The 25,370-nt window shown below is 40.7% G+C and overlaps 6 protein-coding genes across 6 annotated transcripts in view; 2 read left to right on the top strand and 4 right to left on the bottom strand.

The window, feature by feature from the left end:
• Positions 1-164: 164 nt before the first annotated feature.
• On the bottom strand, positions 165-1,783 carry Muc55B (Mucin 55B). The gene is made up of 2 exons (XM_086837683.1): positions 1,070-1,783; positions 165-1,007 (listed from the first exon to the last, which is right to left on the bottom strand). Exons 1-2 carry the CDS (start codon positions 1,454-1,456, stop codon positions 183-185), a joined length of 1,212 nt encoding a protein of 403 aa, XP_086693809.1. The 5' UTR covers positions 1,457-1,783; the 3' UTR covers positions 165-182.
• Positions 1,784-2,060: 277 nt separating this feature from the next.
• Positions 2,061-3,627, bottom strand: LOC110180057 (uncharacterized). The gene is made up of 2 exons (XM_020947678.2): positions 3,145-3,627; positions 2,061-2,801 (listed from the first exon to the last, which is right to left on the bottom strand). Exons 1-2 carry the CDS (start codon positions 3,526-3,528, stop codon positions 2,157-2,159), a joined length of 1,029 nt encoding a protein of 342 aa, XP_020803337.2. The 5' UTR covers positions 3,529-3,627; the 3' UTR covers positions 2,061-2,156.
• A 1,934-nt stretch (positions 3,628-5,561) lies between these two features.
• LOC110180063 (uncharacterized) lies at positions 5,562-6,527 on the bottom strand. Its single transcript, XM_020947685.2, has 2 exons — positions 6,110-6,527; positions 5,562-6,049 (listed from the first exon to the last, which is right to left on the bottom strand). The coding sequence occupies exons 1-2, from the start codon at positions 6,485-6,487 to the stop codon at positions 5,615-5,617; spliced, it is 813 nt and encodes a 270-aa protein (XP_020803344.2). The 5' UTR covers positions 6,488-6,527; the 3' UTR covers positions 5,562-5,614.
• A 678-nt stretch (positions 6,528-7,205) lies between these two features.
• On the bottom strand, positions 7,206-7,931 carry LOC147642912 (uncharacterized). Its single transcript, XM_086837682.1, has 2 exons — positions 7,490-7,931; positions 7,206-7,433 (listed from the first exon to the last, which is right to left on the bottom strand). The coding sequence occupies exons 1-2, from the start codon at positions 7,865-7,867 to the stop codon at positions 7,221-7,223; spliced, it is 591 nt and encodes a 196-aa protein (XP_086693808.1). The 5' UTR covers positions 7,868-7,931; the 3' UTR covers positions 7,206-7,220.
• Positions 7,932-9,855: 1,924 nt separating this feature from the next.
• On the top strand, positions 9,856-10,724 carry LOC110180064 (uncharacterized). Its single transcript, XM_020947686.2, has 2 exons — positions 9,856-10,272; positions 10,330-10,724. Exons 1-2 carry the CDS (start codon positions 9,895-9,897, stop codon positions 10,660-10,662), a joined length of 711 nt encoding a protein of 236 aa, XP_020803345.2. The 5' UTR covers positions 9,856-9,894; the 3' UTR covers positions 10,663-10,724.
• A 5,865-nt stretch (positions 10,725-16,589) lies between these two features.
• Positions 16,590-25,370, top strand: part of LOC110180053 (uncharacterized) — a 30,629-nt gene continuing 21,848 nt past the window's right edge. The window contains exon 1 of the mRNA XM_020947675.2: positions 16,590-16,875. Coding sequence (XP_020803334.2) covers positions 16,858-16,875 — 18 coding nt within the window. The 5' untranslated portion in view covers positions 16,590-16,857. The remainder of the gene's footprint in view (positions 16,876-25,370) is intronic.

Genomic DNA, 25,370 nt, shown 5'->3' with positions numbered 1-25,370 from the left:
GCCCCTGTTTTTACCCCTTTCAAGTATTCAGTTTTCTTTTGAACCCAAAAGTATTCTACGCTTTCTAAGTAAATGATTTATTGGGACTTTAATTAAATATATATATATGTAAGCATATATACGTGACAAATCATAGTAAACGCAATAAATATAAATTAGTTCGTGTTATCGGTGTTTTGAATTTAGATAAAGCGCTTGAACAGGTTCCAGATTCCCTTCTGGGCCAGAGGCAGAGACCTGTCCAGATCCTCCTCGGGAGCACGCTCTGTGGTGGGAACAGCGGTGCTGATCGGAGCCTCAGTTGGCACAGCAGGAGCCTCAGTGCTAGGAGCAGCAGTACTTGGAGCAGCAGTGCTTGGAGCAGCAGTGCTAGGAGCAGCAGTGCTAGGAGCAGCAGTGCTTGGAGCAGCAGTGCTTGGAGCAGCAGTGCTTGGAGCAGCAGTGCTTGGAGCAGCAGTGCTTGGAGCAGCAGTACTTGGAGCAGCAGTACTTGGAGCAGCAGTACTTGGAGCAGCAGTACTTGGAGCAGCAGTGCTAGGAGCAGCAGTACTTGGAGCAGCAGTGCTAGGAGCAGCAGTGCTAGGAGCAGCAGTGCTTGGAGCAGCAGTACTTGGAGCAGCAGTACTTGGAGCAGCAGTGCTAGGAGCAGCAGTACTTGGAGCAGCAGTGCTAGGAGCAGCAGTGCTAGGAGCAGCAGTGCTTGGAGCAGCAGTGCTTGGAGCAGCAGTGCTTGGAGCAGCAGTGCTAGGAGCAGCAGTGCTAGGAGCAGCAGTGCTTGGAGCAGCAGTGCTGGGAGTATTAGGAGCATCCGTGGGAACCTCGCCTCCGTTCAGGCAAACCGTGAGGCTCTCATCGCAGGAATCCATATCGTGGGCATAGGTCACGCGAGCCTCATCCACGCACGTGGTCAGAGCAGTCTCGATGACGCTGTATTGGGCATTGATGCGATTGAAGTCCAGATTGGAGTCACTGTTCAGTGTGAACATGGTCTTGTAGCTGTCGGTGGACTACAAATATAATGATAAATTCTTTAAATAAATTTGTATTAATTATTTTTAGCTACACTTACGGCATCGCGGTAGCACTCGAAGAAGTCTAGACCATCGCGCAGGGTGTCGCATGCGGTGAGGCTGGTGCACATATTGTTGGTGCGCTCGATGAGATCCTCCCTCTCCGAAGCGCTCTCCTGGGTGAGCTTGTTGCGATCCTCATCGGCGGTGTTCAGGCATCCCGTGTACTCCTTGTTGTAGTTCATGATCACATTGGTCTGCTCCGTCAGGTAGTTGTTGAAGCAATTGTTGACCGAGGCATCGTCCCGGGGCTCCGGAGCGGCCATCATGTGGCGCATGGCGAACTGCTGGCGGGTCAGCATGTTGGCCAGGTCAGCAGGATGCTTTGGCATCAAAGCAAATGCACTGGTGGCCAGCAGGAGGCACAGGGAAACGGAGAACTTCATGGCTTTTCGCGATTTAAAATAATACTCCGGACTTGGCTAACCGACGGATCACGAGTTCGAACTGATGGCCACTGGGCTTGGACACATATTTTTATAGCTACCCCGAAAATGACTTCAATGACAGACCATTAATACATACTGATTAAAAGCTAATTAAATTTCTATCTAGTTCCCAAAATCGGCGCCGAGATTCGATTCGATCTGATTCGTATAACTTTTAATAAGTTTTCTTGTGACTAAACCTCTGAAAATAGCCCGGTTATCTGGCATTGGTAGTATGGCCAATATAAAGTAGTTCTATGGCCACTTATCTGCTGTCCATTTTTAATTGGTTTGTTTCTTGGCCATTTGATGGGTTGCTCAAGTGCCGGTTATTACTGTACTTAGCAGATTCGATAACGCGCACTTCGCACTTGCCGAAGGTATCTTTAGTGGCTTGTGAATCACTTTGGGTACTTTTATATGTTTATTATTTTGTGATTGAAGAAGCCTAAGCTGTAAATATTCTTAAACTAGATTTTGTTGGATAATTACTGGCAGTTGCCATCCCTAATTAAAATAATAAAAATAATTACTTTCATCCCCTTATCAAAACTGAAATAGATCTTTTCCTTATTTTTTTTTATAAATAACTTAGATGTGTATATTTATTTTTTATTTTTGCTTCAATTATATATGTACATAATAGTAGACTTTAGGCTTATTGGGTTTTCAACCATTTCTGCAGATTGTTCAGAATGTTCTGAAGGTTCTGGTTGCTGTTGCCAGTGTAAATCTGCTTCAAGTCCTCCTCGGGAGAGTCGGGAGCAGTGGAGCTTGAAGACTCCGGGTCGGCGGTAGAGGATTCAGGAGCCACAGAGCTGGAGGATTCTGGCTCAGCGGATGAAGAATCAGTGGAGGGTTCAGGAGCAGCGGAGCTTGAAGACTCTGGCTCGGCCGTCGAGGAATCAGTGGAGGATTCAGGCGCTACAGAGCTGGAGGACTCTGGCTCAGCGGATGAAGAATCAGTTGAGGATTCAGGAGCCGTAGAGCTGGAAGACTCTGGCTCAGCAGTGCTAGAAGATTCCGGCTCGGAGGATGAGGAGTCAGTTGAGGACTCCGGATCCAGAGACGACGAGGTTTCGGGAGCAGCCGTTGAGCTAGTCTCCGTCGGGATGGGAGCACCAGCGAAACAGAGGTTCAACGATTCGTAGATGTCGGCGGTGTCCTCGGCGTAGGTCCTTTGGGTCTTGTTGGTGCAAGCGAACTCGCTCACCTGGATGAGACGCACCTTCTCCTGGACGTAAGCCAGCAGCTCCGAGGCATTGGCTGAGATGGTGAACATGGACTTGGCATTGGTGGCACCCTGGAAAGTATGAGGACGAAGAGCTATAATTAGAAATTAGCTAACAAAATCGGTGCTATCTACAACATATCAGCATGATTTTTTAAAACTATTAAATTATATATTTAGAGCATATCAAAATCGTATCTGTGGGCTATGGATTTTGTCAGATTTCTAACTAACAGATTGCTTAGAAAAAAGGCTGTTAATCTCAAGCACAAGAACATGATACTAACAAGAATTTACTTATGTTTGGCAAATAGTTTGGAACTTTAACTTTTATGTAAGTCAATTATTTGTCTAATACCCTTCTTTTAATTTATACAAAATAACCATTGAATGTCAAATTCCCTTCGACACTTACCGCTCCGGTGTAGCACTGGAAATACTCCTCGGCGGCGGTTAGCTTGCTGCAGGCCTCTAGAGCTTGGCAGGACTCTGTAGCGGAGTTGTCAATAAGGACGCGGTTCTCCTTGGTGTCATCATCGATGGCTGCCACCTGCTGAGATGCCTCGTCCAGGCAGGCCTTGAAGTCGTTATTGTACTTCTCCACAGCCCCGTTCAAAAGCGGGGTGTAGTAGCTGAGACACTCCAGGGAATGGGCTCCATCATTGGAAATGTCGCGGGACTGCATCAGGAACTGCATGAAGTTCGTATCCGGATGGGTGAGCACCAGCGAGGGTGCCGGCACAGCCAGGACTTGGCTCAGGCCAATGGCCAAAAGGACCGCGTACAGTTTAAACTGCATTTTTCGAAGGAAATCTTTGTGATTTATTATTAAATTAACTGGAAGAGATCCGCGTTGTCGTTTCGCTGACGATTAGTTCGCTTTTGGTGGATCCACCTGCCCGCTGCAGTATTTATAGGCACTTGGGTGAAGTGGTCCATAAAAGCGTTCCTGCCTATAGTTTTCCAGTAAAAAACGGCATGTTATTGCCGTGTATATGTTATTACCTAGCATTTGGGCTATCAAACAAGCTATCTCAAATAGTCAGGGCGTTGTTGTTATCATTCTTATCGGCTTTATAACGCCACTCCATGGGGACCCGCCCCGGCGAATCGGATTTGCGCAAAAGCAGCTCAAGGGTTCTCCTCCATAGCCTCACCTGTCACATTTTTGTACTCTTCATCAATGTCAACACTTCCCAGAATCGCACAAAGTGCGTATATATTTTAAAATCCCGCAAGGAACAACTTTCTCTGAGTTATCCCATAGGAAAACCACACGAATGTCCAGATAGTGCAAGTATTATGGCAATGGAATCTATAATCTAATCAATTTGGAGTACTTTATTCTGGGGAAGACACACACGTGTGAAGTCTATATGTCTGCTTTCCACTTTGGTTTCTAGGAAATACTCAAGTCCCGAATCGATTCTCTATCGTCATGACGAGCTGTTATTGGCCAGAAATAAATATTGATATGAAAACCAAAACATATTGCCATTGTAAAGTTGGGGAAGAACGTCATTTTACTAAAAATAATTTAGTTATAGAAACCTAAACACAAAAATCCTTAAAAAGAAGAAATTTTTAAAGGGTTAAGAGCACTTACTTCCAGTGTATTTATCAAGGTTAAATTCCTTACTATTTCTAAGGATTTCCCTGGCTCTTATCTATTTATTTACAAGTCAATATTTGTTTAAAGATTGATTATTATGTATGACTAATAAGCAATGGCCGGGCCATGTCCACTTGGGCTTTATCAGAGAGTCACTTGTCGGTCATTTACAGGCGACATAATAATTACATTTAAACCCAAAAAGATACTCCAGCACGATGACTCACTTTGGCTTAAAAACTCATACAAATCGGCCAAGTTTATAGCGCCAATGCGTCGCCTGCCTTTGCATAATTATCGAAGCTCAGTGGAGGACAAGGACAACTTCTAATTTGCATATCTTAATTGCGTGTTCTTTGTGCGTGTGAGAAGGCATAGGGATGGAGGGATACAGGAATGTAGGAATGCAGGAATGCTAGGATACGGGATTGCAGGATACCCTTGCCAAGTTATTGGCTCCTCCTACGAGTGGAAATCTCTTACCGGCAGCGAGGCTTCTAATTTGTTTTAATTGCAGTGACAACAAGGCCGCCGGGCAGGAAGCTGCACAAACAATACCCAGAACCTGCAATTAAATTTGAATAAAACGCAATGCCTCTCCCATGTTTATTTAACTGCAGCTCCTCTATGTACCTTAAAGTGTGCTCCCCGGCTCCTGTTTGTTTGTGCTGTTTGTCCTCCTCGGGGCGAAAAGTTTCCCCAAGCTGATTTACATGTTTGCCCTCTCTATATCCGCATCCTGGTGCCCCCTATCGTGTCTTGCGGATCTTTGATAAACTTGGACGACGACGACTAGGACGACGACTGATGGCAAATGCAAAAAGTTTTATTTGCATCGCATCAGGTTGGTTTTTCCTACTCAGCTTACCACCGAGATCGGGTCCAGGGACCCTTAATTAAGTAAGTTGCAATGGGTTTTAGTTTCTCGTTTGAGTTTCCAGATTGACTTCATCACTGGATGCCATCTGTTGGTGAGAAACAGCCTTCGCCTTCTTTCAATTACCTTGACAAGTCACTGGGAAAAGTACCTGCCTACAATTTGGCAAAGAAAAATCGAGGAATTGGTGTGCAATTTTAAAGGTAATTGTTATCCTATAGACCTAAACATGACTAACTTTTGGTTTTGATTAGATTAGCAATACAAGTTGTAGGTTCATTAATCAATCACTATGACTTCCAGAATTAATATATAGCAAGTTATGTTATAAACCTCATATATATATTTTGAATAAATACTCTTTTAATGCAATTATTTATTTGAAAACCATCTCTCTTACAGAAGATGCTTGAGAATGTTGTCCAACTTGTTCATCCACTGCTTCTTCTCCTCAGCGCTGCCATGGCCATGACTGAAAGGCGAAAGGGTCGATGGTGGATACGTAGGTTCCTCCCACCTCGTAGTATCGGTAGTTTCGGTGGGTCTGGGGGTGGTGGTAGGCTCGTTGGTGCTGGACTCAGTGGTGGGCTCAGGGGTAGTAGTGGGCCGCCTGGTAGTGGTGGTAGTGGGTTCCGGAACAGGAGTTTTGCCAGCCAGGCAGCTCTGGAAGCTTTCGTAGGACTTGGCGGAGCGGGACTCATAGTTGCGGGCCGAGTTACTGGTGCAGGCATCACGGGTGTAACCCAGGTTGGTGATCTCCTGGTTCAGGCTTCCGGCGGCAATAGAGGCGTTCGTGGCTACGCTGTACACCTCCTTGGAGTTTTCAGTGCCCTGGAAAGAATATTGTATATTAAATATTTGAATTATATATATCCAGTGAATTCTATTTACCTGAGCAGAGTAGCAGTTAAGGGAGTCCAGGCTGTTGTTTCTCTGGTCGCAATCGATCAGAGCCTTGCAGGAGGCATACGTGGAGTCGCTCAGCTCCTTGACATTGCTGTTGTACTTCTCCAGGACTCCGTTCCTGCCGGCGCCGAACTCGTCCTCGCATTGCGCATACTCAGCCTCGTAGACCTTGTAGTCCTCGTCGAAGACGCCCTGGTAGTAGGTGAAGCAGGCAGTGGCCAGGGCGGGATTGTTGCGCTGCACTTCGCTGGTGGAACTCATGATCTCGAACATCTTCGAGGGTCCCGAGACCAGGCTAGGATTCGCGGCGGCGGAACCAATGGCCACGGCGGCCAGCAGAATGGCGATGAAATGGGTATGCATGTTGCTTGCTTCGCGGTTCGTTCGAAACTTGGTCTAAACCGGCAAACGGCTAACGTTTTTATGGCCACCAAAAATTATCAAAAGCTGCCATTGATCGCCGGGGATTTTGTGATATCACGTCGTCGCTGATAAGGTTTCTATCAGCATTGCAATCCACTGAACTTGGGTTACTTTCCTTAGACAGTGCGTAAACATCCGGTAAGTGAAATCTGGGAATGTAAAATCATTATCACGCATATCAGACATTGGGAGGTCATTCCCTCGTTACCCTCATCTCAACGATTTGCAATAAATTGATTTAACTCATAATTGGTAATACCAAAATTCTACTGATAACTATCTGAAGGCACTCCCTTGCCTCAATTTTTGGGTATTAAAAAAAGCAATTGACAAACCCCAATTTTGGCCTTTTTGCTGTTTGCAAATAAAGCGTAAAAAAAGGGAAACCTTGCGCCAAATTTCCGTTTTAATTTTTATATCACAGACTCGATCGCTTTCCAGGAATCGGTCATTATTATTTTTAAATCAAGATAATTGTTCAACAAAAGGTAATTAATTTATAAAGTGAGTAAAGAGAAGATTCCTAGAAATGAAGATACTACAAACTGTAAATAATTCTTTGGAGATTAAGTTATGCAACTTCGAACATTTATTTTAAAAATATAGTATTAATAATATACTTGCTTAAGTATCTCCAATTTATTAAGGATATAGAAAGGATTAAAAAACTGGATTACACTACAGAAACCGGCACTGAAGACTCTCCCGAGAGGCAGCTCTGGAACTCCTCGTAGGAAGCATCGTAGCTGATGTCATAGTTGCGAGCCGTCGTATTGGTGCACAGATCCCGGGTGTACTCCAGTTGAGAGATCTCCTGGGTCAAGGAACCGGCGCTAATGGAGGCATTAGAAGCAATGCTGGCCACCTCCTGAGAGTTTTCATTTCCCTGCAAAGCAGAAAAACCTTCAAATAATTGATTAAATTCCAAAGGATGTAGATTACCTGACTGCTGAAGCAGTTCAGCGAGTCCAGACTGTTATTTCTGGCGTTGCAGTTGATCAGGGCTTGGCAGGATTTGTAAGTGGAGTTGCTTAGACTCCAAACAACACCATCGTACCGCTCCAGGACTCCCTCCTTGCCAGTGCTAAACTTATTCACGCACTCGTTGTACGCTGTCCGGTAAATCTCGTACTCCTTGTTGAAGATCTCCTCGTAGTAGGCGAAACAGGGGGCGGTCAGGCCAGGATTAAGCTGCTGCAGCTCACCGACGGCACTCAGTAGCTGGAACATCTTCGAGGGTCCTTCAAAGAGCCTGGGACCCGAGAGGGAGTAGCTGAATGCCAAGGAGGCCAGAAGAAGGGCAACGGTAAAGGAATGCATTGATTTATTTTTTCAAACTTTGTCTAAATTAAATTCGCAACTGGGCAAGGCTTTTATAGACCCAAAAATATGCTGATTCCACAACAAAAAAAATTAAACAATATTTACTTAAATTATCTTGCTAATGATGGATTGAAAATAAATATTTAAAGATATACACGTGCTTAATGCAATAATCCTATGATAACTATGTAGACACAAGACACCCCCGCAGTCTGGCCAAAACAAAGCACCTTTTATAAAGGTGACTAACCCAACATTCCGCCTTTAATATCTGAAATTAAATTTATGGACAAAGGGAGAGTCCCAAAAAAATAAATGAACGGAAATGGTTGAAACTATGTTACTAGGTTGATTGATTAAATAAGAAGTTGACACCTATAATTTCATAAGGTTCTTATCGGAAAGTAAAAAAGAAAACACCGAATGTACTTCCCGTTTGCATTACTTTCTTTAAGGAAGTTAAACCCCAATTTTGTCAGTCATAAATTTCCGTACATTTGCTACCTACTTCACCTTTTCGAATTAACTTTTTTTTAGAGAGGGTTTCCCCGCAAAATAATGTTTTTTTTTCAATATTTAATGCCACCCAAGTTAGTTCCGATTAGATCTTTCATCGAATTTTGATAAGGAAATTATCAAATTATGTCAACGAATCTTTATTTAGTCAACCAACCTAATAGCTAAGTTCTATTTCGAAATATATATGTATGTATGATTCATGATAGAGGTATTGTAAAAAGTGAAACGAACCTTTGATGAAATTAAAGACTTAATTGGAATATCGAATAATAGTTTAATAACACTGAATTTACATGAGTGTTTATATTTTGACTAAAATCATTGATTGATTTTCATTCCTTTCTCATAGTTTAATGTTGAAAAGTTTAGCCTTTTCTTTAAAGACAAAAGTCATTCAATTTCCCTTGGCTCATACGGATGGGGTTCCCCTTTTTTTAGTATTTACCAGTCTAAGTTTAATCATCCGTACCCAAGGTACATTTCGCATGATAAGTTGTTAAAGATTTTCGTACTAAACATTAACTTCTGGGGAGTAGTTATTTTATTTATCAGTCTCATTCTCATATAAATGCAAATAGTTTAGGCTAATTCAAATTAGTACTCTTAAGAAATTATTAGATTATGCTGCGTAATTTGTATATATTTTTATTTTCTTAATAACTTTGAGACGTAATTAATTGTTTTTATCAGCTTCTTTGAGCTAAGGACATGTGTGACAAAGGGCGATGAGAAAAGTTGTTATCAGCACTTCATGACGTATAATTGTTGCTCCGATAAGCAGTAAGTTACCTCAACTTATTTTCATCCTAAAAGTAGTTCCACCAATCAATCAGACGAGATAAGACCGGACTTTGGGTAATATCGAGAAGAGGTTAGTAAACAAATGGGCAATCAATTGGTTTTACACTTGATGCGATCATTTTAGAATGTATTTTTAGAAAAATTTACTGAAAAAGATATGCGAAAAATAGTAATAAAGTTTTTAATAAGACTAGGTTATCTACTTCCTGACCAATTTTATGTCTTTACGATTGTCGAAAGCGTGTCATAAATTATTTTTGTTCTAAGAAGAAAGATATCGATTATTGCCAGTGAAATGTTATTTAGAAATTTCAACCATTTAAAGTTAATATTTGAACAATTTATAATTTGTCATTGAAAAAATATTATTGTACTTATTTAAAGTTATTTTCTAAAAACAATTAATTAAGACTTGATTTTCTAATTTTTCCTGTAACTTCCATAAAGGAACTATTTTGTAGGTCTGTAAAATTTAAGCCCATTTTTTTATACTTAGTCAGGTCAGCATACATTTAATATGAGTAATTTTTTTCAGTGCCCCCCCAAGAAGTGGAAGTTATATTAATTATTTTTCTTATCACCGGCAAGATATAAGAAAAGTCTTACCCTAATTTATGGCGTTTCAATAATGCGATATACGGCCTATAAAAATGGCCATTTTCTCGCTTTTGACCAAGTTACGAACGAACCGTCGAGCAAGCAACATGCAAGTCCAATTCATCACCATTCTGCTGGCCGCCGTGGCCATTGGCTCCTCCGCCGCGAATCCCAGCCTGGTCTCGGGACCCTCGAAGATGTTCGAGATCATGAGTGCCACCAGTGAGATGCAGCGCAACAATCCCGCCCTGGCCTCCGCCTGCTTCGGGTACTACCAGGGCGTCTTCGACGAGGACTACAAGAGCTACCAGGTGGAGTACGACGGGTGCACCAGCAAGTTCGACTCGGGCAAACTGGATTCCATGGAGCGCTACGAATCCTATGTCTGGACCCTGAGCAACTCCACGTATGACTCCTGTAGGTTCCTGCTCGAATGCGACCAGGCTAACAACAGTCTGGACTCCCTCAACTGCTACTCCGCCCAGGTAATTTTGCTAATTAAATCCTTAGTTCTCTTAGTTATCTAAGTTTTTCATTTCCAGGGCACTAATCACTCTAAGGTGGCCAGTGACATCTCGCACGATGCCGCCGTCTACATCGGAGCTCTGATGCAGGAAATCTCCCTCTACGAATTCGCCCGCAATGCCTGCATCACCGATTGCACTCACAACTACGAGGTCCGCTCCGGCAAGTCCTATGTGGAGTTCCAGAGTTGCCTGGATGGCAAAACTGCAGTGCCAGAGCCAACCGTGGCCCCCGTAGATCTCAACAGTTTCAAGGCCAAGACTGTGCCGCAGTTAGCCAGCGAGGAAAAGAGCAGCCAGAAGCAGGGATATGCCAAGAAACTGGAAAGGCTCTTCAAGCATCATCCTTAGAAGAAGAGGGGTTTATGCACAATGTTTTATTTAAATAAACTGTATATTGTTGAAACATTTAATTAAATCTTAAAGCTGGAATTATAATTTGCCAAAGATTTAGAAAATGTGCAATAATTCCTACCTTTAAAAATCTCATAACTAAGCCAAAATTATTTCAATTCGGAAAGCGGTCCCATATTAGTTTTTATGAGGCTAACAATTCTGCATACTCAGTTTAAAATATAAAAAAAAATTGACTTTTTTGACAATTTTAACGATGTAACCCCTTAAAAAATTTTCAATTTTTTTGGAAACAATTGATTTTGTCAAAATATATCAATATCGACTCAGTTTTTAATGCTGATCAAGAATATATATGATATGTGGGGTCGGAAATGACTCCTTCACCCTGTCTCACTTAAAATAATAATACCCTGCTAAGTATAAAAATAGATAAATATGGAAGTTTATTAACCTATTTTGTTCGGATTCTCTGCTAATTTTCAAAAATAAAACAATTGCGCAACTTGATTGTGATTATCTGCTGAACGGTTTAACAAGAATGACTGAAAGTGGACTCACACCGGAGATAACCTTTCAATTATCCAAAATTGTTAAGCTCCATGGTATTTCGGGGCGTATGATTAATTTTGTTTACCTGCCATTGCAGGTCTGCAATTCCTCAGCTGTCGCTGCCTCTTCTCCTGCCTGAGCTGCATACTAAGCAGGACTTTGGCGGCCAACGTTTCTGCAACTGCAAAAGGATGCACTGAAATAATTTGGGGGATACAAATATTTATATTTATACTCTTTCGCGAGATTTCCCAAAGAAAAAAATATTTATAAATATGGATCTAAAGCCTCCTTAATACATTTTTTCTTGATGAAGCATCTCTTTCCGACCCTATAAATCATATATATTATTGATCAGCATCAACAGCCGCATCAATCTAGCCGTGTTTTGAAGGAAAAAAATTTTTGTTAATTTTTTTTTTAAATTTTATAAGGAGTTACATCGTTAAAAGTGTCAAAAAACGTCGATTTTTTAGATTTTAAACTAAGTATGCAGAATTGTTAACCTCATAAAAACTAATATAGGAAAACATTCCAAATTAAAATTGATTGCTTTTTGCCTTAGTTATGAGATTTTTAAACTTTAATTTGTCGAAAAAACTACACTATATAAAAATTTTGATAAATAACTCGTGCTTTTGTAAAATTTTAGAGAGAAGAAAGCATTTTTCAAAGAAATAACTTGATACATATTTAAGGGGAAAATCTATAATAAGAACTTTCTTAGGAAAACGGAGAAATGGAAATTGTATTTGAATATTTTCTCAGCGTGTGCTGGCCTGGCCCCAAGGTTTATTTCCACTCAAAGCTGTCAGGACGAAATGAAGTCGAGGAGCTCCGTCTGAGCTCCGTCCGCGTGGCGCTGAGCAGCAGCCGCTGATGGATTGTCAGTCGGGGGAAAGTGGTGTTAAATGGCGCAAAAATAAGTGTAATTGTTTTGTAAATGGCCCCGTAGTAAAACAATTTTCAATGCCACTCCGCCGCGTCTGCTGTCAGTCACTCTCCCGCCTGGCAACTCACTTTTCGCTCACTTCCCTGCACTTGACTCGGCTTGAGTAAAGAAAAATCACCTGGTACTCGAACTCGTACTAGTATAAATTAATTTACGGCACCCACTTCTTGTAGCACTGTCAGCCGAAGGTATTGTTGTTGAGTGATAGGAATCGAAAGCACATGGCTAAGTGACTAATTAGCCAATAATGATGGCGTTATAAACGAATAAAAATTGGCCAGGAAACTTGATAACATAAGTAGAGGGGGTCGAGTCCAATTGGAGTACCCTAAAAATCAGTGGTGGAAACACTACATAAAATCCTAAATGATGAAGTTGCCATTATAATATATTGAGTCAGAATAGGAAGCGGATGTTCGTAGAAATTACCTTTAAATTAACTTATAAATGATATTTGAGAGGAGGTACAGGTACCTGATTAGATGTTCTTATTATATCATTTTTAAACTATACAGAACTATAACCTAGATACACCACCGTATAAGTATTAAGAACTATTTATTCTTATCCCCCAAAAAACCCTCTCTACCACCTGAGCACTTCTTAAAATAACATTCAAGATTTTACAATATTTAATTCGCAAAAAAACTGACCAACAAACTGACGACATCAATTTCACACTCCGCTTATCGCCAACGCAGAAATACGTCATCAAATGCCGATAAGAAGGTTCTCCTTTGCTCTAACTGAAAGTTGATAACACATTTTTTGATTGCAATTATTGGCTGGTAATTAAAAACCAAACAAGTTCCACCCAAAACAAAGGGTATAGTAGTATATGTGACCTTTAATATTTGCACCAAACTGAGGGCAAAGAGAAGCTAATGAACAATTCCGGGTAATACATTATTCGATTAATTTTACAAGCTCTCGCCACAAATATAGCACATTACGTATACGCCCCGATGTCACTGTCCATTATTAGTGCTATTATTATTATTATAAACTAGGAACACTGCAATAACAGAGCTGGATTTTACGATTTGCCATAACAAGAAGCGAAGCAATTAAAGGAAACGGAGCTATACTCTATATATCTATATATATATATAGGAAGATATATATATCCTCACACACACACAGGCAGAGAAGCCATAAAATCCTGGTCACTGGACACGCTGTAGCTTTATGAGGAGCGCGTGAAATTCAATTAAAACGCATGTTCGATATTAGTTACAATGGGGCGAGAGATAGAGGAGGAGTGTGGCTGGATAGGAGCCATAAACTGACTTATTGAATAAAATTGAAGGACAGCCGACATTCCCATAGATATTTGTATATCTATATAACATATATAGCGAAATAGACATCGGGTAGCAATGGCAGTGGCAATCATTCGCCCAAAAGCCCCGATAAGCGTCCGTGTAAGTGTCGGAACAGGGAATAGTTTTGTGTGATTTATGCTCCGCCGAGGCATGTGCACCGCTTCGCATTCCGGTGGGCGTTTGATTGCCCCTGAATGCCGCTCCCACTGTGGCAGGGAATGTGTGAATGTGCGTCACGCCCCCATAAAGATTATACGCTGATTAGGGGGGGAGGCAGGCGGCATCGATGGTGTAATCCAAATACCTGACGAACTGCAGCGGGAAATTAATTAAAGCAAAGCTTCAGCTGAACAGAAATATTCCCCGAACAATCAATGTTCGGTTTGGTTCTATAAAAGATTCTAAGCTATTCTAAAAATAAGTTAATGATACATTAATAGGGATATTTCAATAATAAGTCTCTAGGGTTTCCATTTAAATTATCCAAGAGAGAGCTTTCAAAACCCCTAAAAATTCTATAAAATTAAAATATTACACATACGCCCGGTTGCACATTATGAAACATAATCATTGTTTCAATGTTTTCATCAAGAACTTGAATTAGCTCAGGATTCCTTATATTCTAGAATAGGAGCTTCAAATATTACCACAACGCATACGCCAGGTTATGCACTGCAAATATTTACCAATCATTTTATCTATAAATTCCAAGTTAATTAGTAAATAAATAGATAAATATTTCATAATTGGGATATTTACATTACAATTTTAATTAAATTAATAACACAGCTAAAAAGAAGTCCACTCCAATTAAACTATTCCAAGATCCTTCTGAAGACGAAAATTACGTATACGCCCTGTTGTTCGCCGAAGTAATACTTTTTAATTGTCTTACCAAAAACAAAACAAAAATATTTACATACATACAAAAATCTCCTCAACTATAACCCTTTTTGTATATTCAAACAGAAAACAAAACGAAAGTTTATGGAAAAACCGAGATCTGCATAAGTAAATAGAAACGAGGAGAAAACCACAAAACATGACCGCAGAAAAAATATAAACATACACACAGACAAAAGTTGTTGCCACAACTATTTGATAAACTTTAAGATGTCAAAGTCGCCGGAAAAGCTGAGAGGCGGAAAAGGACGAAGTGAAGTCCTGATGGACTAAGTAAATGTCCGAAAATGAAATGAGTGAGCAGCGACAGAGAGTTGAAAAGCCACAAGAAGCTGGTGCAGGAGCAGGACTAGGACCAGGACATTTAAAAGAAGTCAACAATGGAGCGAAGCTCTGAGGGCTCTACCACTCGGCGGAGCACATAAAAAACGGAAGAACCCAGCCCAGACTGTGCAATATCAGCCTGCAGTCTGAGTGGAAGCAAAAAAAAAAAAAACGCAAACCAAACAAATGTAAAGTTTATTAGATCGTAAGTGGAGGGCAGGAGCTTGGAGCGGAGCAGCGGAGCATCGAGGCGGGGCCAGAGCCAATAATGGAACCGACAACGTCACATTGGCATCTGCAGAATGCAATAAAAGCGTTTAACCCAAAAGCAAACGCTTGGCAAATATGTGGACCAGCTATGACAAATGTTCCCTGCTCCCCAAAGGAGAAATGAAAATGAGGAAAAGCTGCAAGGGATGAACTTCAGCGGGGGAATGCTCTTGGAAAATAAATATAAACTCAATATATAGGGGGAAAAGAGCTAAGACAAATTGGAAATTAATCAAAAGGACACAATGGTCATTGACTTTATCTGCTAATTATAGCATAATTTTGTAATCAATAACTTATCATATTTAATTTTTTTCAATTATGCTTGTGGAATTTTCTAGTACCTCTTCAATTTCAGTTTGAAATAAAGTTATCAAAACTATTGAAACTAAACTCGAAATAAAAGTAACTAAGCTTAACCCTTGAAAGAGTATTAAACCAGCAGAAACTCCCAAAGAAAGACCATAAATATGGTTAAGCTAACATGAAATACACCGCACCCAAGGTGGAAACGCAGGCAAAACGGTTTGTGAAAATTGGAAAACTACAATGAAATTCTGTCAATAGAATTTGCTTTATTTTGACAGAGAATAGCGAACAAGAATCTAATTGAAAACTTCCATTCGGTATCATTCCTCTCCATTTGCTAATGTTCCGAAAATGGTTTGCATTTTTGGCCAATCAAATAAACAAAAGCATAGCTTCTAATTATGAAAATATATTTTTGAGACTTAAAGCCAGTAGTCATATGCCAATAATGACTCGATTCCGATGTGCTATCCCATCGACTGCGTCAGCGTTTGTTGTGCCCGCTTTTTGTTGTAGCTTGTTCCGATATGTCAGGGAGCTAGTTCCATGTTATGGCCATAAATCAAGCCCAAAATTCAAATGTTATCGTCGCGCCGGGATATTCCGCTGCAGTGTGGGAGACGTCGACTCCTCCTGACTCGCTCCCTCGCTCTCCCTCGGCTGGGCGAGTGGCGATAAGCAGGCTGCCACTGCTGCACAGTTTTCTATATATTTATATATATGTTAAATATACAAATATATGGGCTGTATATATTCTCTGTATATAATGCCGCCTATGACGATGGCCACGGTGACGTTCAGCTTTATCCTTCTTACTCGGAAGCTAACATTGGGGGGTTACATCAATAGGAATTGTAACAAATTTATAACATATAAAATATTTAATTTTGTATGTAATAACGAAGTTTTTTGTAACTTTTTTCTAAGATTAAAACTCCTAAAAACTATAATAATTAACAGAGAAAAGAGGATACAGAAAAACTAACTTGATGAAAAACAAACAATACTCTCTGCAAGAATCTAAATATATAATACGTTAATGTATATTAAAAAACAATTAAATTCCATTATCACTGCTATTTTTTTACCCTTGACTGTATTTACAAGCCCTGTGATAGTGGAGTAATTAGTTTGAGCGTTCCGCTGGCTTTTCCGCTCCCAATGACAATGGCCATTTACCTGACTGCCAACAGGTGGGCATATCTAACAATAGCATCGTCCGGCGATGGCGCTTAGCCAGTTACCAGTTACCAGTTACCAGATACCACTTCTGACTTCTGGGCCAGATTATAAATGGCCAAGCATCTGGCGGAAGGTGGCTCATTCGCAACAACGGCTGCAGCGACAGAAACGCGTCGCGATCGCTCTGAACGGTTGGGGTTTTTTGAGTTTTTGCCAAATTTGTTTCAGTGTCGCGTGCATGGCAATCCGTCTTTGGTCCCTAAAGGAATATGTCAATAAGGATCTGCGAAAGGAAAAACATTTACGTAGCAAAATAGGCTTTAAAAACGCAATCAGAAGGAACTAATTTAGGCTTGAATCCCTCTCACATCCGTCATGTGTTCCAAGGCTTTGGTGAGTACATCTGCATATATTTCCAACAGTGAAGCAAAAAGAAAGGGCTGAACGGAAAAAGGATACAGGATACAAAATATTTTCATTTGGAGAGTTTAAACGTTTTGTTCCGGAATTTTGTGCAGATTTCGGTCTAATTTGAACCACAATTTAAGGTTCTGCTTGCTGAGAAATGCGCTTGCAGCTCATGTATCCTGCATCCTGTGCATCCTGTGCATCCTGTGCATCCTGCTCATCCTGTGCCCTACTGCATCCGTTTAAACAGGAGCAAAAAGCGCCGGAATGATGAAACTTACATGAGCTCACGACTCCCTACTGCTATCTCTCTCTCTGGGATCCCTGGCAATATGCAAACAGTAATTGAATTAATGCCATGAGCCAAACGAAATGTTGACCGAAGACACAACACACACACAGCTGTGCACACACACACATACACACACCCCCTCTTCTGGCCACCAGAAATGGTTTGAAAATTGGAAATTAACAAAAAGCGAGCGCAAAAAGCGCCGGCACAAATTTAGCTGAAAATCCAACAAAAAACACACACACACACAGGATAAAGGATACAGGACAGGATGTCTGTGTGTGTGTGTGTGTGTGCACTTTGCATGTTCACTGACAGCCGTTGCTGTTGCTGTTGTTCCCGGGCAGCATGCGAATTAGTGTTGCCACTCGACACTTTGTCCTGGCCCCCGAAAAATCTGAGCCAAAAAAGGATGTGGGGCGTCGCCCCACTGACAGCTGGCCATCAGCGTCGAGAAAAGCGTCGGCGGCAACAAAAACCGGCTTGCACTTTTCTTTCGAGTGCAACACAGCGTCCCCTTGCTCAGCTTTTCCTACCCTATCTCTTTACCCTCGCTTTTCCCCCATCGCTTTCCCCCATCGCTTTCCCCCATCACTTTCCCCCATTTTTGAATGCTTAACGTGTCACTTGCCTGCCTCAGAGTGTCGGCATGCAACTCGGCCAGCTGCAAAAATATGCAAATTAGACATCAGAAATGCTTTAATGAAAATTCCGCCTGCGGCATAAGAGCATGCAAAAAAAAAATTAAATGGAACCAGTGAGATCCGAACATGGAGTACCGGGCTTTTAGTAGGTACAAAATATTTCATACTCTTTGAAAACTCTCTCAAAAAAAAGGGAGGAACCCCCATTGTCTCTCTGTTATTGTTAGAACGGTTTTATACTTTTTTAAACCCCTTAAATACTTGTATAAACTATGAAATCCTTTCTACTACGAATACAACATACCCTTCTCTACCCACATAATATACTGTGTATTATAACACGACCCACAAAAAGTGTGAGAACACTTTGCCATCCCCTCAACTAATGTACATTTCTTGCTTCGGCACTTTGAAGAACTTTATGCTAGCCATGGCAAAAATGATTTCGCATTTAATGGTGGTGGCCGGATGCTGATTAAACTGGGCCATAAATCGTACCCTCTATTGACAGCTTTCCATGACGTATGGCCGGCCTCGGGCAAAGTGCCAGGCTACTCGTAATTATCGCCACCAAAAAAACTGACAGTGATGTGGAACTATCATCAAGGGATTCCCGGTGATAACCGATACACAATGAAGTTTGTTTCAATTAACATTTTGCTAGTCCGCCAGTCGGGCTAACTGTTTGTGGCAATTGTTATTGCTCCGCTTGAGTAAATGGAATAAATTTTGCAATTAAAAGTTGCACTCCTTCGAAAACATTTGTCAGCGCAAATAAGCGTAAATTAAGTTTATTTTGCATCCACTTTTTTCTCTCCAACTCTCGTTTCCACTCCCTGCCAGGAATAGAATTCCCAGTTGTATGTTTTGTTATTGTGGCTACGTTTCCTACTTCCCGATGGTTGGCATTGTTGTCCTTGTTTTGTCTATACCCTTGGAAGGGACATTATAAGTTTTACTACAAACTTTGAGAAACTATTAAAGAAAAAATTATAACAGGGGAAAGCACTTCTATTTTAAATGGGAAATAATGTTTTATATTTGACAGATTATTGATGGGTGAATTTATTTTATTAATATTTGAAGTTATCTGGAAAGTTTTTTGTGTAGTAGTTTAAGTGATTTTGATTACAGGAAACAGAATAAGATAAATAAATCGGAAATGGAGTCCCTTGAATTTATATTCCTAAATCACAATTTTTGTATCGAAAAATCAAATTTTAAAAAGTCAAAACTAAGCCAAAAACGCACTAAATTTAAATCGGAAAGCTTTTTTATGCTAGTTTTTATTAGGTTAATAAATCTGCTTACTTAATGCGAAACTTAAAAATTTTACATTTTTGCCAAATTTTTACAATTTTGACGATGTTACCCCTTATAAAATTTTAAAAATTTTGAAAAAAATTAATCTCGTTGAAATATAGCTAGACCGAATCAGTTTTTAATGCTGATCAATAATATATATGATTTATAGGGTCGGAAATGACTCCTTCACTGCGTTGTAAAGGATAGAAAAATAGTCAACGATTTAAAAGATATCTTGCATACATGTCGTATACTTAACGTGAAAACCTAAAATTAAGTATACGCCGTGTGTGTCATAAAGGAGAATAGTTTAACACAAGTAGTTTCAGTTAAAAGAAAAGTTAAGCAATTAAATTATTATACCGAATCGGAGAAATCGATCATAATAAAGCTTCAAATATTCGATATAAATAAATATTTGCATATTAACATTTTTTGTCGAAAAATATAAGTTTAAAAACTTCATAACTCAGCCAAAAAGTCATTAATTTCAATTCGGAAAGCTGTCCCGTGTTAGTTTCAATGAGTTTATCAATTCTGCATATTCAGTTTAAAATCTAAAAAAATCTAATTTTTTTACAATTTTAACGATGTAACCCCTTATAAAAAATTTTCAAAATTAAAAAAAAATAATTTTTGCCAAACATAGCTAGATCGAATCAGTTTTTAATGCTGATCAAGAATATATATGATTTATAGGGTCGGAAATGACTCCTTCACAGCGTTTTAGGCTTCTGACTAAATTTAAAGTACTCTGCAAGGCCTTACTATTGAATTGTTTACATCCTTAATTCCCCTTATATTCCTTTAGGGTATTAATACATTCGCTGCTGCTACCCTTTATTTTTCCCTCTGTTCCTATTTGCTAAACGGGTAGCACCGCAATGCAAGGATGGCAAGTGCTGCTTCCTCTGGAGCTGGTTGTGAAACTAAATCAGAAGCGGAAAAGCCAACAGTGACTGTAGTAGCTGAAACTGAAACAGAAACTCAAACGGCAGCCGAAGCGGTGACTGCGACTCACAGTCGCATTTCATGTTGTTTTAATTACTTTCTGATTTATTTAACATGGCGATGGTAATGGGGAATGGGTAATGGGGAATGGGTATAGAGAGCCATAGGACCTCGCCGCATTGTTGACTGTAATTAGTTGCATTGTCACCTGAGTGCAGTCAGAGTGGCCCAAAAAAGGGCATAAACACAAACATGTCACAGAGCCCTGCGGGCAGTAGTAGCGCATTTTGGCCTGGCCAAAAACATGAGCGTGCATAAAATGTGTTCAAACAGCCAAATTATATTTACATTATTTACGTGCAGTGACAAGAGTTTCCACTAAAATTCGGGGCTCAAAACAACAATGAGATGGCTTTCACACGGAATTAAATAAGCCGGCTCTTTGCCTCATTTTGGCTGGCCGAAAAATGTTGTTTGTCGTTTCAGGTAATTTTAGAGCATTATGACCCGAAATTAGAGCAGCATTTTCATTGTTTATTATATCAGCCGTGCTTGCTGCCATAATAATTTGCAGTTGACCCCCGTGCCATATCCCAACCTGGCTTTGGTCAAAAGCCTCCTCCTCCTCGGAGCACGGGGATTAACTATTCGTACGTATTTGCCAGGACACACAACTGGCTCCACATCGGATATATGTATATATATATATCGCACAAATTGGCCGATTAGCATTCGCCGCATGTTTCCTCCTCCTCCTCCTCGTGCTGTACGAAACGAAAAAACATGTCAGTTAAATAAATAAGTTCGGGGAAAACTGCATCCATTCTCAGTGGTCATGTTTTTGGCATTTGCAGCAGACTGCGGAGCAGATCCTGCCGTCCTGCCATTCAATAAGCCGTAAGCTCTGCAAAGTAGCCATCCTTAAAATGAATGTTCGTGTTTCGGCTTGTAATTTTCATGTTTTTCGGATTTAGGAAAAACATTTGCGGCCACATGCATTGGGAATCAAAAATGTATGTTTTACTAATTAAGAGTCCTGGCTTGCCTTGTCAGAGATGTTGTGAGTTTCTTGGGGAATTGTAGCTAATTGATTGTTCATTTGTTTGGCATTTTCCTTACTCAATTTTTATATTTGTTTTGTTCGATTACCATAATAAGTACTTGTTAGCTTTAAGGCAATTTGATATTGATCTTGTACGGTTTTCATTAGTTTTGTAACTAAACTTTAAATGCTTCCTAATTGATTTATAAACTCCATTATTTACCTTTGGTATTATAACACTACAATTTCCAAAGTTTTTTGATTAAATTTAAGTATAACGTTAGTTGATAGTTAATTTATAATTTCCTAAGTCGACAAGAGGATTTTTAAGCTCTTAAGTTAGTTGACATAATAAAACCTTTGAGAATGCAGTGTCATAGACCCCCATTTATACAAAACCGACAATTTTTCCTAAATGGAAAAGGAAGCCTTAATAATTTATTGCCTGCTAGAAGCAGTTGTACATTTATAAGTACATTTAACCAATTATGCGTTCAACTTGGACTCTTCCTGGACAGGATACAAATCCCTTCCTTAATGGAATGGGAAAACATGTGGCCAGCAAATGAGTTGACCTGATGAAATGAACCACGCACAAACCCCAAATGGCAGCTTCGTAATTTGCTGGCACAATTAATAACAATTGCTGTGCATAATACAATTAAAATTGTTTCAATTCCAAAGGATATTCGGAGGTAATCAACTCATTCTACCTCTCTCTTGCATGGGTGCCCAGTTAATTTACACCGCAAATGGTTTTTACCGTTGCCATGACAATAATGCTAATTAAATGCAACTAAAGTTGGGCCAGCCCAGCCCCCTTCCCCTTTCTTCCCTCCCTCCGCGTAAACTAAGCACTTTTGCTGAAATAATAATAACGAAACCTCAATTTTTCGCAACTATATATTGTGGCACCTTCCTCGGCGCTGGCAAACAAAAGTAAACCGAAAAAATTTCATTTCGCATGCGTGTGCTCAAAAATTAATTGGAATGCAAATGCAGTTGCCAGAGTTGCACTTTAATTGCATACTTTTTGGGGGGAGGGGACGAAGGACCCCATAATTAAGGCTGGGCCAGGCTCTTGGGCTCGTTTCTATCGTGACTACAATTACACAAACTAATGCCATTTAATTAAGTTCACACGTGCCACAATTAAATCTTCAACGCTAATTGATGAACGTGGGCATGTGTGTGTGTGTGTGAAGGACATTGGGCTCCGGACATGGGATTCATGGAATTTTTGTTTTAAACCAAACCGAATCATCTCACGTAGTCAGCAAACGACAAACAAATAAACGAAAGAGTAGTAAAGGTGTAGGACGGATCGTGTTGGGAAATCATAAATAGTTTCTCCCCTTGTCCAAAGGATGTATCCTTTCCGAATTAGGCAAAGCTCAGGATTTGGTCAGAGATGGGCAAGGTACAGTTTGGCTTGAAAGGGTACCAGGATGTAAACAATTATTCCTAAGAAATAAAAAGGATGACAATATTGTAAATATTAATTGAACTTAAATTAGAAAAGATAATTTATTAGTATAAAATATAAAAATGAATTACCAGCATCTGATAGAGTTCTTAAGTACTTTGTTTTTCCATCAAAGTACCCCAAATATTAAGAGTTTCCCTGAACTTGGCCAAAACACATCCGCATGCCAAATATTTGGCACGTTCGCTCCTCGAAGGAGGCGTGCCAACTTGAGTTACTGTTCGAAAAAGGGCGGGGCGGATTCGAAAATTATTTAGCAAATTAACAGGCTGACAAGTCAACTGTGTTGTATGCATTCGTGGCGGAAGTAAGGAAGTGGGGGAGGAGCTGGACCTGGCCGGACCGGCTGACTATGTGACCGGATTGCCAACGGACGGATAACTTATGGATGGCCGGCACGCAATTGCTTACCTTGGCCAAGAAAATCGAGTCCGAGTTTTGTGGGATGGCCATTAAAGTAATGCTGCTGCTGCTGCTGCTGCTTGGGCATTTTGTATTTTTGTTACTTTTGGTATATTGTTTCGGTTTTAGTCTGGATTTTGTCTGCTGTCGACCGACGACCACCTGGAAGCCAGTTTGTTGCAGTGGCCGAAAAAGCCAAATATTTTTGTTACGTCTGCAGAGACCGCAGGACAAACACATGCAGCAGCGTTTATTATGTGTATATGTCGGCTTAATGTCCTGTTAAAGCCAGCTTAGACCGGGATAAAGCCACAGTTTACAAGGACAAGCGGTGTGGAGGTGGATGCTGTGTGTCCTTGTTTGCTTTCAGTTGAAGTCCGTAATGAAGTTGCTTGTTAATAAAAATTGAAATTAAAGCGAAACTGGATGAATTCATCACGCAGAATCAACACGAACAGAATAATGAGATTTTAAAGCACTGAAAGAAAAGAAGGGCAAACTTTTATTTAACCTTAATAAAAATTGTTTCTTATTCTTGTAAAATATATTATCTTATAAGACCCAACAAAGTTCAACAACTTAATTTTTCTTTGCTTGAGAATTTTCATATTTTTTACTCCCTGCACACAAGTTAATTAAAGCCGCCAATCTGCCGGTTGAGTTGAGGCAATGCCACGCCCATTCCGCGCCCTTGCCCAGACCAGTGCCTCAAGTATTGCACTTGGCATAATTTGTGCAGCCGCCAGAAGCTCGTATATCAGACAGCAGGCGACGGTCTGGACCCTCTGCCGCTCCTTCTGAATTCGACAACTCAGCGAACTGAAAAGCGGAAAATGAAAGAGAGGAAAAGCGTTGGTAGTCATCCCGAGGCGGGAATTCGCCAACGAGGTCAACGACAGAGCCTGGCCGAGAGCAAACTTCAAAAGCGACTATGTGTGTGTGTGTGTGGTGATGGCCAACACTTGGCGGACAATAAAACAATTAAACGCAAAGTCAACATGGCGAGCCAAAAAAGTTCGCTCCACTCGACCGGCCACGCCCCCTGACTCTGCCTCCGCCTCTGCCTGGGCCGCCCCCGATGAATTGAAATGGGAATCGAAAAGCCGGGAATGCAGATGGGCCCAAATGCCAGTTGCTAGTTGCCAGTTGCCATTTGAATGCAGCAAAACGCACCACATGTGGCACCAGCCATTGCCTGGCTGCCGCTGCACTTGCCACGGGGCGTATACTTAATCAAAACCACCGCTACAATGGAGCACTTGCTTCGCGCACACACTCGCCGCATTTTGCTGGCAACTTTAATTGGAATTTATGGTCAGCCATAAAGTGTGTCTATATGGATCTGTGGTGCTGGTGCTGCTCTGCTGCTGCCAGGCACTTTTAAGTTATCCGGTAGCTGGCAGCAGGTTACATCATTTGCGGGTCTTGAATACATCTCTCGGCTTGAGTGACGTTATCCTTGGAAAGTTCTTACGCGTGAAGCAGGAGGAGGTTTCTGTGTGCCAAGGGCAAAGAATAATTACAGTGAATATGTGGGAATCTTTAAAGTAAAAGGGAGATTTCTGTGGGCAGATATTATAATTACTTTTTAACTAATTACTTTAGCAGGACACTAGCATTTTCTTAGGGGACTTCTAATGGAATAAGTTAAGCTTTATTTTCATATAGTTTGGGAAACATATATATATTTAGTAGCTAAGTAATTAAGCTTATCCTCTTGCCAGCTCAGATTTCACTTTGCAAGTGTTCAAGTGCAAATGCAAGTCCAGTCTCCCAATCAACCGCATTATCAATGCTCCAGCTGAGTCAGCAGCCAAAGCCCCTCAAGGATATTAACCTTACGAAGAGCCATTGAAGTGCACGCCGCCTTCTCAATCAGAATTTAAATCGTTTTTGTGGGCGTTGCTTCGGTGCCAGTTGTTGTCCTGTTCGCCAGGACATAATGAATGGCTGCCCATCAATTGTCCCAAGCTTCGGGCAATTGCAATTTGTGTCGCCCGATAATTGTCCTGTAACACACAAGGACAAGATAGCTGCTACTGCTCCTAGTTGGTGCTTCCGGAAAATATGACCGGGATTCCAGGAAATTCAGGCTTCAGCGATCAGGAATATATATATTTGTATGATGGTAGTGGGAGTAGCATGTCGTCGTTCGCTCAACCATAAAATAAAAGATAATCATTATTTTCCTAAGATTGAACATAAATTCTTCGCGTGCGCGCTCCACCATTAAACGTGGCCGGGATTCCCCGGGAAATGCATCAAAATTCGTTGCCTGCCTCCGTCGTTTCGGTATCAGTTTCCAGTGTCTGCCGAGCGGAAATGCGCTAGCGCACAGGAAAAGGAATAAAGTACGCA

The sequence above is a fragment of the Drosophila serrata genome, unplaced genomic scaffold (assembly GCF_035046125.1).
Source record: "Drosophila serrata isolate PLE 108 unplaced genomic scaffold, ASM3504612v1 contig_334, whole genome shotgun sequence".
NCBI lineage: Eukaryota > Metazoa > Arthropoda > Insecta > Diptera > Drosophilidae > Drosophila > Drosophila serrata.
The sequence above is the reverse complement of the archived record's forward strand: the minus strand, read 5'-3'. Positions and strand labels throughout refer to the sequence as shown.